This window comes from Poecilia mexicana, unplaced genomic scaffold (genome assembly GCF_051168715.1).
Source record: "Poecilia mexicana isolate PSO_F unplaced genomic scaffold, ASM5116871v1 scaffold_12, whole genome shotgun sequence".
Lineage (NCBI taxonomy): Eukaryota > Metazoa > Chordata > Actinopteri > Cyprinodontiformes > Poeciliidae > Poecilia > Poecilia mexicana.
Window position 1 is genome coordinate 3,420,034 of NW_028263381.1, and position 19,885 is coordinate 3,439,918.

The window sequence follows — 19,885 nt, forward strand, 5'->3', positions numbered from 1 at the left end:
ATCAATTTGTTGCTGTGATCCTAAATTATAAATTATACCAGAGAAATCTGGTTTGACTGAACACATAACTTAAAACAGGATCCTGTAGATTAGAGTTCAGTTCAAACATTAAAATATGTTGTTAAAAAGAAAAAAAATTCTTGAAGCTTCAGTAAATATACAAAATGAGGACTGACTGGAAATTACTGACTGATGAAATTTTGACTAATTTCAAATTCTGACTATTTGTTTCATGTTGGAGTGAATGTTTGTGTGTTTTGTGCTTGATAAATGTTTACTAAACTGAAATTAGTTTTTTGATTGAACTTAAGTTTCCAAAGGAATATTGTGTGAGATGATCTGAGATCTTAGTTTGTCTTCAGGATGGTAATTTTTATTTTTGATACTTTGACAACCAAAATTATATTTTGCTCTGTTAATTCCAACAGTGTAATTAGGAAGTAGGACTGCCGACAGTCGACCTTTGAACTGTCGGAGACTGACACCTCCTGGCTCCTCCCACCTTCTGGATTTGTTCCCGCCTTTTTCCATAGCAACACTCAACGTTATCACCCCTCCCTTTGAGTTTCACAGAGAGTTTAGGAAGAAAGAAAAAACCTGCCATGCTGCTAGAATGAATGGATGTTTGTATAATAATTGAGCATGAAATTTTTATTGTTAGTATTTACATATTAAAGGTTAATAAAGCAGTTTCAATGGTTTTTACACATTTTCTTTACTTTGTAGAATAATAAGGGATTTATTTGTAGAAATCACTTTTCATAATGACATAGCACTTTTAAGAAAACCAAAGCAAAAGTTTATATTTGCTTTAGATTCCATTCCTTCCTCTGTACTTAAAAAAACAAAACAATCAAACTCAAAGCTTCTGAAACATTTTAAATTCTTTCTTTGGAAATGAAATAGGGACCACTGTTCTAGAGGACTGTGCTGCAGTAATGACTTCCAAACCATTGAAGAGTAAATTAAATATTAGCGTGAAAAGAAGATTTTGTATCTTTATTGATGGTGAAATTTATTTTTGATAACAATTCAATAAAGGAACAAAAATGCATGACGAAGTGTGAATTTATTACATTCTGTAATTTTGTCAGATTAAATTAATTATCAACGTTTAAAATGTCACATGTGGTACATTAGCTTTTTGTAGTTTTGTGACTGGCCCCATTCAGTTAGTAATAAAATTCTGATTAGCACAAGAGTTGAGCAAATTAAACAAACAATGTAATAGGCTCAACAATGAAATTATACTTAGGACAATCAGATGGCAAATCGTTGAGAAAACTCAAAATCCTTACTGCATGAAGTTGTGAATGCGTTTTAAAATAAGCTCAAGTTTGTTTGTTTTTTTTGGGGGGGGGGGGAGTGTTGTGAAGTCCCATTTTTAAACCCTGATGTTGATGCCCCTCGTACCAGGTTTTGATCCTGTTAATATAGGATTATGTGTCTTGATGTTTATGGACCTAGGATTATATTTGTATAGGAAGTCGATATGTACTTCTTTTAACAGGTGTAATGCAAGTTGTATCCAGGAGCAGGCGTCCTTTGATTCAAAAAGAGATCCAATAAATCTCATTTGGGCTGCTAGATAGTACTTCTTAAAACTGGGTAGTCGTAGTCCACCTAATCTGTAATCCCATGTTAATTTCTCCGTAGATAATTGGGACCAAGGTTGGGTCTGTCTGCACAAGGAAAAGCAAAAAATATTTTTCTTAACAGTACAAATTAAATTATGGCCATAAAAATATAACTTGCTGGGACTAAGCTGGAAAAATAAAAATGAATGTCAATTAAATTATAGTACATAAGGCAAGATTCTAATTTTCAAAAATTAATTGGTGCATTTAAAATGTATTAATTTATTAGGCCATTTATATATTTCTGCTGTTATCTTGAATTATGTCAGTTCCGGTCCTCCGTATAAGAAGATATTTTGGGTTTAATGAACTACAAATCTCATTCAAACTAAAGTTTTCTCATTTTAACAAATTTTTGCATTCCCTTTCTAATGAGAAGGTTCTTGTTTAAACGAGATACTGCTGCTGAATTTATTTACATATAGATATATTTAGAATAGTTTATGAAATTTTCAACAAAGCAGAAATGAGTATCATTCAGTGCTCAAGTTTTGGAGTAAAATATTTTGTCACCATATTTTGACAGTGGCGATGGTGGCAGGAGTTCGTCCCAGTAATCGATCCAGGGATTGAACCGAGACTGCTGGTTCAATCCCTGCTCTGTCCACCTCCGTCATTGTTGAGGTGTTGGTCAAGATACCTTGCCTGCTGTTGGTGGTCAGTCATTCACCAGAGGTGGTCAGAGGGCCAGGTGGTGGCGGTGAATGGCAGCCTCACTGTGGCTTAGTACTGCTACTATTTAGTACTACAATAAAACGAAAACTAAACAAACAAATAAGGCTGAAAAGAAAGTTATAAAGTTCTGACCTGACATAAGATGATCTCAACACTCCAAACTACAAACCATGTTGTCTCCATTTTTGTGTAAATGTTCTTATGGTTTATTTTCACAATTAAAATGTTTTGGAGAAACACAAACATTGGTATGTGAATGTGATCAGAAGAAGACTGAGCTGCAGATGCACTGTGCACACAAACCACTACATGTACACAAACACAAAAACTAAAAGCAAAACCAAAGAAGTGGCAGCACTAAAAATTCACCAGTTCTGCTTGTCTTTCATCAGGTTGATCATTTTAAACAGGCTGTGTGTCAGTTTTTAAACTTTTCTCAGGTGCTGCAAGTGGCGTTTAGTAGACTTAGTGTGTGTGTGTGTGTGTGTGTGTGTGTGTGTGTGTGTGTGTGTGTGTGTGTGTGTGTGTGTGTGTGTGTGTGTGTGTGTGCGCGCGCACACACACACAAACAATATGTACTTCTTCATTTAAGAAGTACATATTTAAAGGAAGAACTGTGGAGAGTCTTCTCTCCTTTAGATATCTGGGAGTTTTTGACTAAAAGCTGCCATTTACTGAACATTTGGATGAGGTTAACAGAGGATGAGATTAAATAAGTACAAATTAAATAAGTTTGAAGTGTGTAAAAAGTTGATGACCATTTCCTAGAACTCTGATTGAACCTGTCCTCATTTTTGTTTTTATCACCTGACTGGTATGTCAGTCCATCTATAGGAGACAAGAACAGGATTAAGCAAATTGTAAAAGTAGGCAGCAAAATTAAAGGAGTTACATTACCTGACTAAAACAACAACAAAAAATTAAGGAGAATGCTACAGAAAGTAGAAGATATTGTCCACTTTCCATATAATTTATTGGCCAGGCTCATTATTCAGAGAAACTCTAAATGTCATCTGAATTGGTTTTCTTATTTAGCCTGTTTTATTTATATTTGTACTGATGTCTCTTAGACTTTTTATTTTGCAGTGTTGTTGTGTGATTGTTTCTGTGTTAAAATTATCTTTTTGTCCCACCTTTCTTCAAGGAAAATGCCCCAAGGGGACAATAATAAAGTGATATACTGATATATTTTGCTTTCTGAGCTCACAGCATTAAAAAGCCGTCCTTGGAATAAAACACATTCTGTTGCTGCTGTGAGCTCAAACCAGAGTTAAAGGAAAAAGTATGAAAAAATATGCGAAACGACACCAAAAGGATTTTTAGCATATTTATAGAAATTATTGCATTACAATTTAGCAAAGCAGTAAAACATCTCAATGTTCAACATCTTACAGACATTTACTGTCAGTTCTTCAGACTTAGGGAGATGCATCTTAAGCTAGAAACCAAGGTCCAGCAACAGTTAAGCCCATAATTATTCATATTTCTGGCTGATTCAGAATGTTTATAATTATCATTCAACAAAAAATATCGTTTCTGATCGTAAATGAGAACGCCACCTCTCAGAAAATAAAACAATGTAATATGTATTTATCAACAGTGGAAAGTAGAATTATTTTTTCTGCAAGTTGGTGTCAAAAGTTTACTTTCTTTAGTAATGAATTAATAAAATCCTTATCGTGATTACAGCAATCAAACCCTTATATTACTGATCAGCTTTTGCATTTTTTTTTACTGTATTTTGTTCTTTTATTGTAATGAACTCCAAGCCTCCCAGGTTGAAAGGCCTCCTTACCATCACCCTAATTTTTGCCTTGTTCACAAAATTCTCTCGGATTCATCTTAAAATGACAATATGATAAAATGTTAAGTAATATTTACAAAACAAAACAAACAAAACATCTTAGTGAATTTTCAAGATTTCTCAAGCTAAATCCGACAGATGAATAAATAATTTTGGGCAGAATTGTACACAAAGTTTTAAAGTTTTGCACAGACTTTACCAATGAATCTAGATGTCAATGAGGCTGTGTGTTCAGTAAATTACAGTAAGTTCTGTATTGAAAAACAGAAATATAAATGTTATCTTTAAAATGGCTGCAAAACACGGCTCTCTGTCCAAAAGGCAAAAAATATATATATATATATATATTTCAGCAACAGCTAATGTATAACTAATGTGACTAAACTAAAAGCAATCATTTAAAAAAAAAAAAAGAGGCACCAAGCATGTAGAACATGTCTTCATCCTGTTCTCCTCCTTTATTACCAGGCAGTTTCTTAGAGGGGAACCTCTTCATTCAGATAGTCATATTCCGGGTCTTGCGAACCGCCTCCCTTTCAGCCAAACACCAGCAGGATGTTTCAGGCGGGGCGTAGTTAGGAAGAAAAGAAGGGAAAAATTAGTACAAGAAAAATTTACGTGTTATTTATTAAAGCATTCAAAGCATTTATGCACCTTATTTTTGTGGCATTATTAAAATTGTATTTGTTGATTGTAATTGTGAAATTGAATTTATAGAAAAAATATCTATAGAACATATTCAGTTGTGCTTTCACAAGTCCAGAACACTTATTGACCTTTTGCACGTGACGTTAATCTCTTCGAAACTCGGCCCGCTCCGCCATGATGGACGTCAAAACAACCGAAGCGCTCCTGTAAAGCCTGTCACGAAACTACATCTGGTGCCCTAAGGTCGCTTTTAATTAGTTGATTTCGCAGTAAAATTATCACAGGATGCTGAGCGATCGGCAGCACAAGCAGACAGCATAGAAACCAAACTTATTTTATAACTTTTAACAGGACAGATATGGCAGCGACTGTCAGTCCTCGGTGTAACCGCCAGCGAACATTTTTTACAAAGTAAGAAGATTAACGACCTTATACTTTATAAACAAGTGTGATTAGGAAGATATGAAATATTGTATGATGGCAAAGGTACTAACCATCAGTAAACATGGAACAATACTCCACCGTCATGTAGCCTAGCATCTACAGAAAAAAAGTGATTAGCATCTCGTCTTCTGTTCGTTTTTTAGGTTGCTCTGGTTTAAGAGGAAACTCTGTTTATGACATAGTGACACAAAAAATGTGGCGTGAATTCAGGCAAAGTCGGTACTTTGATCAACCTGTCAGGAGGGAAAGGGTATGGGTCAGTTTCTAAGCTAGCCATTTCAAGATTCAGTAAATGCCTCCGTCTGAACCCTAATCAGGTCTGTTACGCTAAAAAAGAAAAATTAGCTCAACTCGAACAAGTAGAAGCCAAGAATAAACTGGCAAAAACTATTTCAGTTGCTCAGTTCAATACTCCCGATCCTCACTTTTGACATCCATCATGGTGCTTCGAATGATTAAGTGACATAGTTGCAAAGGGTCAATAGCTCTTTGACCACAAATTTTATACTTTGAGTTACATTGAAAATAAATTATGGTAACACTTTATTTGAAGGGGGTTGAATAAGACTGACATGACACTGTCATAAACATGACATAACACCTGTCATGAACATGAATGAGCCTTCATGAATATTTATGACTGTTGTCAAAGCGTCATTCGGTAAATTATGACACTTTTAATACAAAGTTGACATTATTCAAAATGTCTTTGTTATGACAACTTGACATTAACCAATAAATCATTACTGTTTAAACTTTACCTTTAATAACATAAAGTTACCTGATTTTTAAAGTGCAATCAGTAATACTGTTATAACAAATTTATATCAGTAATGATTTCTTGGTTAATGTCAAGTTGTCATAACGACATTTTGAATAATGTCAACTTTGTATTAAAAGTGTCATAATTTACCAAATGACGCTTTATGACAACAGTCATAAATATTCATGAAGGCTTATTCATGTTCATGACAGGTGTTTATGACAGTGTCATGTCAGTCTTATTCAACCCCCTTCAAATAAAGTGTTACCTAAATTATTTATTAGTGAGGCCCCAGTCGGCCCCTCTCTACCTTGCATCCCATACAAGGTACCTAGTTACCGCGACTTGCCCCTCTTAACATCCCTGGGTTAATTAATGTACCCATTTCTGTTCAGTGTGCTTTAGAATTAGATATTCAATATATTTTTTCACTAGAACGTTACATTTCAGTAAAAAATAACACTATATTGTCTGAAGTTTAGGCGAAATGTATGAATGAGCAGAATCAGCCTTCGTCCCTGTTCACCTAAACGTTCTCTCCGTCGTCCATCTTCTCTTCCTCAAACTTGTCTGACGTTAAGATTGTTGGTTTCTCCGCTGCTCTCCTTTTCCTCACAAACAGAAAGAATGGCAGCCCCAGCACTAAATAAAGAGAAGACTTCAATCATTAATAACTGCGTGGATGATGATCTCCAGCTAACGTTCTGGGCAAGAGGCGGGGTCACCCTTGACAGGTCACCAGTCCAGGGTGTACCCTCTTTGTCTGCAACACAGAGGACAGAGGACACACAGGACAAACAACCATGCACACACACTCACACTTATAGACAATTAACCTGGGAGGAAACCCACCATGCACAGGGAGAACATGCAAACTCCATGCAGAAAGACCAGGGCCAGGAATTGAACCCAGAACCTTCTTGCTGCAAGACAACAGCTCTACCAACTGCACCACTGTGCAGCCCTATGCTGATAAATTCTATAGCCTAAATAATGGAGCAAGCAGCTTCTCATCTAAAGTCACATCCTATGGTCACACAAGTTCCTCATATTAATCTTGTTAAAAAGGGTCAAATTTCTGCCACCAAACACAGAAAAACAGTTCTTTGTGCTTTTCAATCCTAGTTCAATGTGAGTTTTCTCAGTGTTTTTATATTCATTGTCACATACTTCTGTCATGTGCTGATGTCATTTTTAACAGTCTTCATGTGTTTTGGTGCACCTCCTTTATTCCATTTTCTCTCTGTACATCTGAACTCTGGCTTGAGAGCAACATATTTCATTTAACCAGGGCCAATATGGTGATGTGGTGCATTTGGTTGTTAGGAACAACAACAGGTAGAATGTCATGAAGTAGATGTAACACAGTGTGAGAGCTTAACTGCAAGCAGCACAGATCAGTCACCTGCAGTGCACGGAGAATCTGCTTTTATTCCCAGAAACTTGGGACAGGAATCTCAGCCAACACAAGAAGACGTTCTGAAAGAAGACTGCCACTGATTTGTGAATCACACACCTCAAGACCAGCAGGTCAGCCTGACGCAAACCTCGATTTTCTCAAGCACATCTCTGTTTTCCTTGAGTCTCTGTGGGACAGACAGCCCCATTGGTCAGATGTGAACAAAGTGTTGGTATTTATAGAAGGAATCCCTTACATTGGAAATGAGCAAAGCAGAGACATTGAGCCAACAGGAAACAAGAAACGGACAAACAGCAAAGTAAGGTAGGCAGCTGGTTGTGACTGGTGCTGTTTTTGTCACATTTTTCATTCTTTTATTCCACACCAGACTAATGTGTGCTCTAATGAAGAATTATATCTTAGAGGTTGGATAATTTAGAGGCTGCTGGAGTCATCGACGGTCAAATTTAGTGTTGAATATGAATAAAATCATTGTAATATTAGTTTTATCTGAAGTATACACAATAGTTTTGTGAACTTTGTTGATTGTAAATTATTAAATGTCCAACTTCATGGGCCTCAGTGTTTGTCTCGTATTTCCATGATAATAATGTAATATACTACTACAAAGCTTAGATTGAGTTCAAAATGCTTCTTGGTCTCTTGAATTCAAAGCTGTATCTTCAAATTGAAGAAGGCTCTATTCATCTCAAAGCTTAAGATTCAAACTTACTGAACAGCAGCATTAGGAAGCCCTTCAGTATCCCCAGGGTGACTGACGGGTTGGAGCCACCAACATTTTTCTCCTGGCAGGTTACTTGTTCTCCAGTGCAGTCACACACTGAAGCTGTGACTGTGCTGACCTGAGACAGACCCTGGTTGTCTGAAACAGTCATGGCTACAGTGTAATTTCCGTTCTCCAACTCACGGTTCAAAGTCAGGATAATCGCTGTTCCTGCCAGCAAGAGAACAAACAATAATTTATCAGTTTTAGATTTTTCATTCTTCTTCACTTGAACAACTTAGGTGACTCTTCAAGTTCTGACAAGAACAGCAGCAAACTGGGTAACATCCAAGGATGAGAGATCATAAACGAAAATGTTTAATCATCCTTTTCAGCTTAGATAGTGCAAATATATAGTGGTTCGTCTCTAGTGCAGATTCCTTCCACTTAGTTTTACTTTGTCAAAGGAACTGTGATTGATTCATTCGTTGGTGTTGCTTGCAGACTGATTCATAATCTATTGGGTTTATCTGGCATACATACCGGCGTCATTCATTCTAGCCATCCAGTTGGCCTTAGAGTCACGTGAGCTCACTCTGTATGGAGAAGTAAAGCCTGGTCCATCTTTATCTGTTACAGTCAGCAGCTGAGGAGCTGGTTTCTTGCTACACATCTGAACAAACCAAATGGATTTAAAACACTAATGATTATGTTACATTATATTTGTAGTTTTCGCTTTTGTCATCTTAATTTTTATGTTAACTAATTTAACATAAAAATTCAGTTTGATACTAATAATATTTTCAAACAAACACAACTCGACAAAACAACCAGGCCTAAGAAATGTTCATCTCCCTACAGGTGGGAGTTACATACTGTAATAGATTGTTCTTCAATAATGGGTGCGTTGTCGTTGACATCCTCAAGTTTAATGATCAGAGTTCCAGTTCCTGTAGCTGAGATCTGATCTGGAGACATGAAAGGCAAACAGCAGTGAAGAATGAGCAATCCTGTTGACACCTTCAACGATCCTCAGAGGAAGGAGTTAAAAATCTCTTCAAGAAAAGAGATAATATTCTAAAGAACTCCTTTCAAGACAAGTCAATTCTAGAATTGAATTTTGAGTAAATCCTAGAATTGTAGCTTTGAAAGTAGTTTTGTACTTTCATTGAGATTTTTTCCCCTTTTCAAACTTTCAAACCTGCCGTTTGGGGGAAAATAGCTTTTTTTTTAGGAAACTGTTCCATCTTTGTTTTGGTTGCTGCGTAGTTGAACTGATTTTTGGCAGAATTTTTTATACTTTGCTATTTTGTTATAATGCGCAACCATAATAGGGTTTACAACAGGGAGCGAGTGATTAACATCTGAAAAGCTGAAATAATACCATAACTGAAGCCAGAAATCCCAGAGGAGTTGAAAAGGAGACGTTGATTCAGAGGAGTGAAGAGGAGAGACAGAAGGAGGAATTTCAAACCATCTCTGCCATCCATCGCAATGGACAACCAGAGGCGCAAAAAGTGGGTATGCAGCGTATGCAACGCATAGGGGCGCAGCACCAGAGGGGGCGCCAAAACCCCGTCTGGAGGGGGCGACGCGCCGATTATGTTTTCCCATACAGTTCAGCGCGCCTCACGCTCCTTCACCTCTCGCGCGCATAACGAGGTACATGTAGCGAGTTTTACACTCCACGTAGCGTCGCCTCGGGGGGCGGGCGGGGGGGGGGGGTGTTGAGCGTCGGACCTTCACCCTGAAGTTCCTTCCCTCGGGGGCGCGGGGGGGGGGAGCGGGGCGCCGATTTATGTTTTCGCATCCACCTGAATAATGTGCAGTTGCGCCACTGTGGACAACATGAGATCATTAGCTTAAAGGTGGATGAGCTTCAAGCCCCGACAAGGACTCAGCAAGGGTGTAGGTAATACAGTGTAATGTGTTTTACTGAGACATGGCTGCAGGGTCATATCCCCAACTCCAACATCCATCTAATTTTTGAATTTGAACTGAATTGAAATTTAGCTCAAATCATTAAATTTCTTTTAAATTAAACCATGATTTATAAAGAGTTCCCCCAAAACCATTAAGACAGTTAACCCTCACACCCACCATCATCATATGCACCAATCAGGGCTGTGTATTTGTCCTCCTTCACAAAACTGGATTCTCTGTCCATCTGGTTTCTCACTGTTATCTCACCAGTCTCCTTATTAATGCCAAGCCAGCCGGCTGGGTCACTGATTATTTTATACCTGGACATCAAGGACAAAAATGATATAAATGACAAGACAAAGCAAGACTTTATAAGCAGTATGATCAGAAAAAAAAACATCCATCCATCAGTGTTGCTATAGTAACGTTTCCTGCCTGATTAATTACCACTGGAAAACAAGACTTGTTCAGATGTACAACACAAATGAAATCTAATTTAAAGGTGTATGCTGTGTCTCTTCAGGTTGGAGGATTTTCAGGTTCCTTACATGACTTTCTGTTTGGCTGCAGTGTCTGGATCAGAAGCTGTGTACTGCACCACAGAGCTGCTCACAGCAAGGGCCTCACTTTTAGACACAAGCTTCTCTTCTGATTCAAAGATGGGAGGTTCATCGACATCCAACACAGTCACCACCACTGTAGCAGTGGAAGTGACCAATGAAACAGAAGGAGCAAAAGGAGCCTCATTCTCCACTGTAACCAGTAGAGTGTGCTTACTGGTCCTCTCAAAGTCCAGACCCTGGTTTAATGGAAGAAAGATCATAGATCAACTGATCAGACATTAACAGTACAATCACTTACCTATACCAGGTTTAGAAAATGTCCCTTTATTTGAAACAGTGTAATAAAGAATCATATTTAACATTTATGCTCTAGTAGTAAGAACCTGCTGTTCCTCCTACCTTAGCAGTAGTGATGATTCCTTCTTGTTTGTTTGTTCCTGTTTTCACAGTAAACAGATTTCCTGGATCTCCATCAATAATGCTGAACTTTGCATTCCAGGCTGCAGTATGAGGATCATCACTGTCTGTCACCTCCATCTTAACAACCAGAGCGTCGACTTTATTCTCTTCAACTTTGGCCGAATACTGAGACAGAAGATGTACACATAAGAAAAAGTTCCACATGGTTATTACTGAATCATCCATCATCAGTTTATGATTTGTTTTATATTTCATGGACTACTAATAGCATTCAGAGTGATCTACTGCTTTACTGACCAGCTGCTGCACAAATCAACTGGGATGAACAAAATTGAATAAAACATTCTAAGTAATTACTATCAGACTGTAGAATCTGACCACCAGCTACTAAAAGAGGGGCAGATTAATAAAAGCAGTCATGTGTTCTACTTACAGAAGGTTCAGTAAAGACCGGAGCGTTATCGTTGCCGTCAGTCACGTTGATGATCACTCTGGTAAGTGCAGTCAAACCTTCTCCCTGCATGTCAGCTGCTTGTACTTGCAGTTCATACTGAGGGATTTTCTGTTGCAACAAACATGAACTTGAATCAACAACTTTGTCTACTGATGGCTACAAATTGTTAACTGCAGTGTAAAACTTTACACTGATGGATCGATTCCTGATCACTGCATCATATGTTGGAAAAATAATCTGAACTGAGTTTTATAAAACTTGCCTCAAACTTATTTAGTAAATTAAGTTATTAATAAATAATTAATAATAATAATTAAGTTATTCTCAGGCTCTATAGTTATAATTCAACCTTCAAGAATACATGAAGGCTGAATTCTGGCCAAAATGTAAAGCTACATGTTAAACAGGAAATCTGACCATGAGGATTTAGTGAGACACTTTGACCCTAACAGTCTTTGAAATGTGCTAAAGAAATAAAGTCGATTGATTCATTGATTAACTATTGTTGGAATCATCACCTCTCTTTCCAGTCCAGTTTCATTAACTCTGATGACTCCAGTTCTTGGGTTGATGGTAAACATGTTGGGACTGGGCTGCTGTGGCCTCTGACTCATTATACGGTACCAGATATCAGAGTTATCAGTATTTGGCTCATCAGCATCTGTGGCCACAACCTGAATCACCTCAGAACCTAATCAAGAGGAAACATGAAGCAGGTCAGTGAGAGCAGAGACATCAGTTTATCAACAGAGAGGCTGAGCTGAACTGAGAACCTCTTCATGTCCAGCTGATGATTCCAGGTTCCTTTAGACAGGTCATTCAGGTCAAGGGTTTTCTACATCTTGACAAATCACTAAAAGTCATCACAGTGACCTTTCTATGTCGATAACTGAGACTCTGCAATCTGTGGGAGATTTTTAATTTGTATTTGAATTGTCGCTGAGTTTGATGGGTGAGGCAAGATTAGATTTATATCACAATTCAGCTACAAGACAATTCAAAGAGCTTCACATGGTTTAAATAAAAATAAATTGCAGTGGTGTATTGTAAGAAAGCAAAGAAAAGTTAGACTAAACTTAAACATTTAATGAATATTTATCTTGTCCTTGATTTAAAGCACAGTTCTCAAACTCCAGTCCTCAAGGACTGCTGTCCTATCGTTTTTAGATGTGCCACACGTACAAAACACTGGAATGAAATGGCTTAATTACCTCCTCCTTGAGTAGATCAGTTCTCCATAGTCCTGCTAATGACCTAATTATCCTATTCAGGTGTGGTGCAGCAGGGGCACATCTAAAAGTTGCAGGACAGCGGTCCTTGAGGACTGGAGTTTGACACCCCTGATATAAAGGAACTCAGTGTTTGAGCTGTTTTGCAGTTTTCTGGACGTTTGTTCCAGATTTGTGGCGCATAGAAGCTGAATGCTGCCTCTCCATGTTTGGTTCTGAGTATGCAGAGCAGAACCAGAACCTATGTCTGACAGCCACAGGGTTCTGCCAACTATCTAGTTGTTTGCCACCATCAGAGTGTGAATATTTGTAAAAAAATAATAAAAAATTTAGAAAAAATGTGTAGCACCACTGAAAACACCGTAGAGGGTATGCCCAGTCAATTGGTGGCGCTCTAACACTGTCACAGAACAACAAAAAAAGAACTGAACGTCACCATGTTAATTATAAAAGTGAGGTGAATGTAGGATCCAAAGAGAGCTACAGCAGTCATAGTTTAAAAAACAAAAAAAACTCGTCTTACATGTATAAATTGAAACATGAAACTGAAGTTTTGAAATGTATCCTCTGGGACCCTTGTTCAGAAAAGATCACCTCTGGTCTCTCAAAAAGCCGGATCCATGTGGACAAACATAACAAAAAACTCTTACGGAAGCATCTGAAATGGTCTCCTTGTGACTGAGTCACAATGAGTTCATCAGCAAAACAAAGACGATGAACTTAACTGCAGGCTGAGGATGTAATTCAGCCTCAGTTTTCTCCTCAGTATGCAGCTAGTTCAGGTCGCAAATGATAAAAGTTGCAAATATTTGTGACTTTTAAAATGATTATACTTTTGCACCCATATCTACATATGTAAAGTAAGACATTATTAATTTGTGTGACTTTACCTTTTTCTGAGGCCTCTGGAACTTCTCCCTTATAGGTAGACTGGTTGAAAACAGGTCTGTTGTCATTCTGGTCAATGACATTGATTATGATATCCATAGGCTCATCTGCACTTGTAGTGGATCCTGCTGTAACAGCATGGGCTGTAAGCTGTAAAATGATGCAAATTTTCATCACCAGAACAATTATATTGTGTTCCTATTTTTATTTCATATTGATGAAAACTCATTTTATTTTTACTGTGTAGTTTTTTGTGCAGGTATTATAAGTTACTTAGTATTAATAGTTTTCAATAATTACAATTAAGTATTCTGTAACAGACTGAGTTACTGAATGCTTTTTAGAGTCAAGTGAAGACATGTTAATGTTCTGATCAAATCAGTGCAATCGTCTGAGGATTTAAAGATTAACATGTTATATCGCAGATGTAACAAAATAAATTAGACAGAAAAGCATCAAGTTTAAGGCTGTTATCACTGTCATGATGTTGGTAAAGTGTTGGGCCCAAATGCAGAGAGGTGGAGGCAGCAGCTGAGTTTGGTGATTTAATGGAAAGAGGATGAAGAAATACAAAAATACATGAACCAGGGAAACAACAAAAAAGAAGTCCAAAAAAACATGAGGAAAATACAGGGAGGCACAACTGACTGAAAAGAGTAGAACTGAGGATCCGGCAAATTATGGGGGAGAATGAGAGGCTTAAATACTGGAGAGGCTGAGAGCCAAAGATCTGAGCTGATGAGCTAATAGTTTGCAGGTGTGAGGGATTGGAGCAGGAACCAGGCTGAGAGGAGAGAGAACGTGGCACAGGAAGCCGGGAAGATACACAGGAGGACAAAGGAGAGCAGGAAATAAAAGTAACAGTAAAGAAACCTGAAAAACAGAAAATGACTGACACTAAAAAAACAACTAGATCTAGAGTAATGAAATAAGAAATAAACATGACTAAAACCCAACAAGGGACCGACAAATAGGAAAACAAGACAGATCTAACCAAAATAACATCAAATAATGAAACTAGGATCACCATGAAAGGCTGAACTAAAGTGAATTAGAACAAAACTGATAAAACTTGATGACAAACAGAAAATCACAGAAATAGACAAAACTCGACCCAAGAACCCAGAGTCCTGACAATCACACCTGATAGTCCAGTAGACTCAGTTTGACTCCAGACCAAAGTTGCAACATTTGTTACGTTTTCAGCTGCTGTGGTTCTTTTTCACATGACACTGTCAAACAAACTTAAGCATTCAAAATATCTATTTACCTCCTTACCTGTGGTGGCGCTGCACCAAGAACCATTGAAGGAAGCAAAATAAAAACCTCAGAAGAAGAAGCTGAGCTCAACTTCCTTCTTCACAGTTGGGGTATTTCTCTTTTGTTTTTGGCAAAAGACCCTCTAACACTAGACATGAATCAAATAATGAAACCGTTTCATGATGATTTAATGAAACTAACTTTTACTAGTTTCAACTATTTTAGTTGTGTTTACCCAGAATGCTCTGCACTACACTCTACTTCCTGCTTTTTGAGAGGTCTCCAGTCTGCTTGGCATTCACATATGCATTCAAACTATACCAGAGTTCACTTCATCAGAACTGAGTCTGAGGTTTTTGGGCTCTAGATTTCTCTGTTTTGGTCTCCATCAGAGTTTGATTACACATTCACACTTCCCCAAACCAACTGGACTTTTTAGTTATATTAAAGCAGCGAAACAGGACTGGTGTGAATGAGGCACCTTACGGATAGTAGAGAAAACACTGACCCTGTACTTGTCCTGTTTCTCTCTGTCCAGTCCCTCTGTGACATACAGATCACCACTGTCTCTGTCCATGATGAAACGATTAAAAGGAGGCTGATCTGCTCCAGGACCAGTGATGCTGTAAAAGATCTTCTTCACCTTATCTCTATCAGAGCAGATCTGGACAACATAGATCAGGGTTGAATAGAGACAATCAGCAAAAACAATTCAGGGAAGATAAAATTATGGTGGGTAACAAATGTCTTTTGATTAGCTTAACCTAATAGATGTTTTATTCTATGTTATAAGAGACATGCAGGCCAGAAACAAATATTTTTCCATTTTGAGCCAGAATTCAGTTTTCCTAAACACAACAAGAAATGTAGAAAGTTTGTGGCCGATGTAAATGCATGTTGCAAACACATGATATAAATAAAGAGGAAAATACACTGGATGACATTTTTCTAACATCAAAAACTGTAGGATATTTTGTTCCTATTACCTGAGCAATAAACATGGGAAAAGGTCCTCTATGATTTTCAGCAATATTCATGGGAGGGATAACCCAATTTCTCTTCCTCCTCTTCAGCCCTGGACTGGATTTGATGAAATCCAGGACGGGGATCTGAGGATCAGCTGGATCCTAAGGAAACAAATATTCTGTCTGTAAATGACTGAACTGACCTGTGAAGGTCTGATGAACGATGCAGCCTTGGTGGAATCTGGCTGCAATGGGCCTCAGAGGACGAGAATCAAAATAATCTCATAATCCTGATACTATGATGACAAACAGGCTACCAGGGTGCTTTTTAGTCCACTATATATGGGTTTGATTGATTAATATTTAAGTTTATTACATTCAAGGTGTTCAAATGATGTGGAAAAAAAAAAAAAAAAAAAAGAAAAGAAAAAAAGCTTTTAGGTTTCCTAATGACCAGAACTGAGACATCATGAAAACAAAATGTTCTTTTTCACAGCTCCCTCTGGATGTACCTGCAATAAATGTAACTTAGAGGAGAATCAGTCGATCTAAGTATTATAGTGACTACTTTTTTTTCTAAAAGATAACACACACATAGAAATGAAGGAGACAGTATGGTGCTGTCCTAATCATCTGAATTTATCACTTTATTTGAGCTAAATACTTCTCTCATTGCCAGCTGAGTGTTGAGTAACAACTAAATCTTCAAGCAGGAAGTTTATTTTACGTGCTTTGCTACATCCGGTATGTGTGTGAGTGTGTGTGTGTTTATTTCCTAGAACAACTTTCTTTACGTCCCACTTAATATCAGGTCTTAACTTACCTGCTGATTCCTATCAGAGTCCAGCTGATCATGAAGCTGGGTGTTGAGTTTATGAGCCTCATGATGAAATTCAGCATCCAGATGGTTGTTCATATAGTGATGATCCTGATACAGCAACCTGACAGGAAGAGTCATTTTCTGACCTTGTGAATCCCACACATGGACCGAGAAGTTCTGGTTCCCCTCATGAAGGACAGCCTGTCTATTTACCTGGACCAGGATAACAAAGGTCATTAGCCTTTAACTCTGGAGATGGTCCAAGCCCCCGTTGATGAGCAGGTATAGAGAAAATTCATGGAACAGCTGCTAACATCTCAGAGAGAAGGGCAGAAATAACCTGTAAACAATTTTCAGAGAAATGTAATTCATTCATGTTCTCATCGTTACTCACAGTTATTATTCCATCAGGCTCTACAACAAAATGGCTGTCATCTGTGCTGAAGAGAAACTGTGTGCGGCCCGTGCAGTCAGTGAAGACAACTGGAAATAAATAAATACATCCATCATAACTTGTTAAATTAAAACAAACATATTAAATTCTTGCTGAAACTCAAAGTGAAAAAGTACTTGTTTAATATTCAAAAGCAACTTAAATGTTGAATTAATAATATTTGTTCAACGCTAGGTGAAAACTTCAATATTAGTTTCAAACATGAAATTACTTTTTAACAATAAATGTGTCACATAATGCTTCTTATAATGTAAGGAAAGAGGTTTTCTTACATTTGGTTAAAAAAATAGAACATAAAGCAAAAAGTTTTAATATCCCCTCCTTCCCTCCATGTCAGGCAGTTCAGCTTTTCTAGATTTTACTCAATGCCCAAACCTTTGCCGAGTCTTGTGCCTTGCTTCAGGGCTTTGTTGCTCACTTTTAATATTAATATCTCTGACTCAAATCCAGGCTGACATGGTGATTCCTCTGCAGCTGCAGTCTAGAAGAGAAGAGATACATTTATATTAACAGCTAATTTATATTCTGCATTGCAGCTAAATTAGAACAGTAACTCATAACCTGCAATGGAGTCACCAGGGCCATATATATACACACACACACACACACACACACACACACACACATAAACTATGTTGTTTTCATAGCTTATGTTTAGAAAATGAGTCACTTAATGATAAGCTTAATCTGTATTAACAAAGAAAAACAGTGGGCTCAATAGTTAAGTTTCATACATTGTTGGATTTTAACATTTTTCAATAAATATTCTTTTGTAGATTTTAGTTTGTAGATTTATTCATTTGTTAACATTTTCAACAGAGAATACTGAAGTATCGTGCAATATTCAAATTCTGAGGTGAATCAAAAGAGTTTGTGTGAAGAGATAAACATTCTTACCTGACATAAGAAGATCCAAAGACTCCAAATTACAAGCCAAGTGGTCCCCATTTCTGTGTAAAAGTTCTTGTGATTTATTTTTATTCATCAATGAGAGAAAGTCAGTATATGAAGATTCTGCTACAGACTATCTTCTGAGTCTGCAGCATGCACAAAGCCACTAAATGTTCATATAAACCACCACATGTACACGTACACTTAACCAAAGATGCGATATCACTTATCTTAAACCAGGCAACACCCACAGATTGCCTAACATGACAGGCGGAACCCAAACGCAGCAGGCAAAAAAAGTGTATAGTTGTGAAAATGTATTGAGACAAAAACCAGAGTCCAATTTACAAACGGAACATCGAGGGGAGCACAAAAATGATGCAACGAGAAGACATGAGGAAATCAGTGAGGAACATGAAGGAAGTGATGAGAAAAACCAACAAATTGTGACTGAGATAGAGGAGCTTCAATACTGGGAAGGTTGTGAGTTTGACAAAAGACCTGGACTGATGAGCTAATTGATTACAGAGTAGTTGGAGAAGGAGCCAGGCTGAGGAGAGAGGAAGAGAAAGTGACACAGGAGAGGAAGAGAGAGAGAACAGGGGAACAGGAAATAATACTAATACTAGAGCAGAGGGGCCCAAAATGGGTCTTCAAGGGCCAGCAACCTGCATCCTGCACCCTGTGGTTTAATGCACCTGGCTCAAGAGTAAAATTAACAAGTGACAAAAATGACGGAACAAACTCATCTGAGGTGGTCAGGTAACATCTGGATCAGACTGAAACTCCAAAACATTATGCATCACCAGGTGTTTGCCCTTAAGTCAGATATAGTCTCCTTCTCCACTGAGTTCCACTGCTGTCATAAAGCCGTTATTAGGATGGCCCTTAGTGGCTGGAGGAAGTAGGAGACTTGAGGCAGAGAAACTGTGCAAACCCACTGGGTGTTTATTCACCAACATTTAACAGACAAACAACCCTGCTTACAGTAGCCTAGGGTCTTAGCAGCAACCCCCACTGTGGCCAACATGCAGCCTTTTATAGTCGCTGGCTGTTCCAATTCACAAACCCACCAAGAAACAGGGTAAACTTAGTTTGACAAACTAATTAACTAAATCCTCAGAATAATATATATTGCCAAATACTATTAATTTTAAGCATCTCTAAAACACATTTTTATCAATATAAATCCAACATTAAATTTATAAAATGCCTAGCTCTACTGCTCCCCCTCTTTCATCTGCTTTGGTCTCTTCTGGAACATTTAAAAGGTGCTCTGGCCCCCAGGGAATCTTTTAGCCTGAACACCCTGAAGAGGAAGAGAGAGGTAAGCCACACCCACACAAAGCCTTCAAACAATCGCAATACTTATATTATCCTTTTGTTTGTATTTTAACAGGACACCATCAGTTCCAGCTGAGATGCAACTGAACAAAACACACAATCAATAAAACATTTCAATCTGTTTGTATCCGTTTCATTTCATTCATCATGCATTTCTTTTATCATTTAACACATTTCAAGTGTTGTGCCGCCAAGTAATGAAGATCTTCATTACAGCCGTCAAAAACAGCAAGTTGTTGCACTTTTATGTTGTGGAATTATTATCAACACCGATCAGCAAAACATTGTATTTGTACGAGCTCCAGTTAATGTCCGGAGTTGTGCAACTCTTAATGTATCTCAAAGGTTCAATGGAAAACTTTAACTATCGTAGTTTCTGGTTACCAGTTTGTTGTTTTAGCTTTATGACTCTCTCAAGCAAAGCTAAAACATTTTATAATTGTACCTGTGACTTCAAAGCTGTACATTTATTTTTAGATTTCTGGATTTCTTTATGTAATTTAGCTGGAAACATGTAGTTGAGATACAATCTGCATTGCCAGATAGTCCACATCAAGATAACAACTGCTAGACCGATAAG

General features: G+C 37.7%; 1 protein-coding gene across 1 annotated transcript; it reads right to left on the bottom strand.

Annotated features, from left to right (window-relative positions):
* Positions 1 to 3,625: 3,625 nt before the first annotated feature.
* On the bottom strand, positions 3,626 to 18,070 carry LOC106912408 (cadherin-1-like). Its single transcript, XM_014979231.2, has 17 exons — positions 17,968 to 18,070; positions 17,446 to 17,551; positions 17,011 to 17,099; positions 16,620 to 16,829; positions 15,818 to 15,958; positions 15,340 to 15,495; positions 13,574 to 13,721; positions 11,973 to 12,145; positions 11,434 to 11,562; positions 10,980 to 11,165; positions 10,566 to 10,816; positions 10,195 to 10,337; positions 8,971 to 9,062; positions 8,638 to 8,767; positions 8,104 to 8,325; positions 6,498 to 6,613; positions 3,626 to 4,649 (listed from the first exon to the last, which is right to left on the bottom strand). Exons 1-16 carry the CDS (start codon positions 18,016 to 18,018, stop codon positions 6,498 to 6,500), a joined length of 2,343 nt encoding a protein of 780 aa, XP_014834717.2. The 5' UTR covers positions 18,019 to 18,070; the 3' UTR covers positions 3,626 to 4,649.
* Positions 18,071 to 19,885: the final 1,815 nt, after the last annotated feature.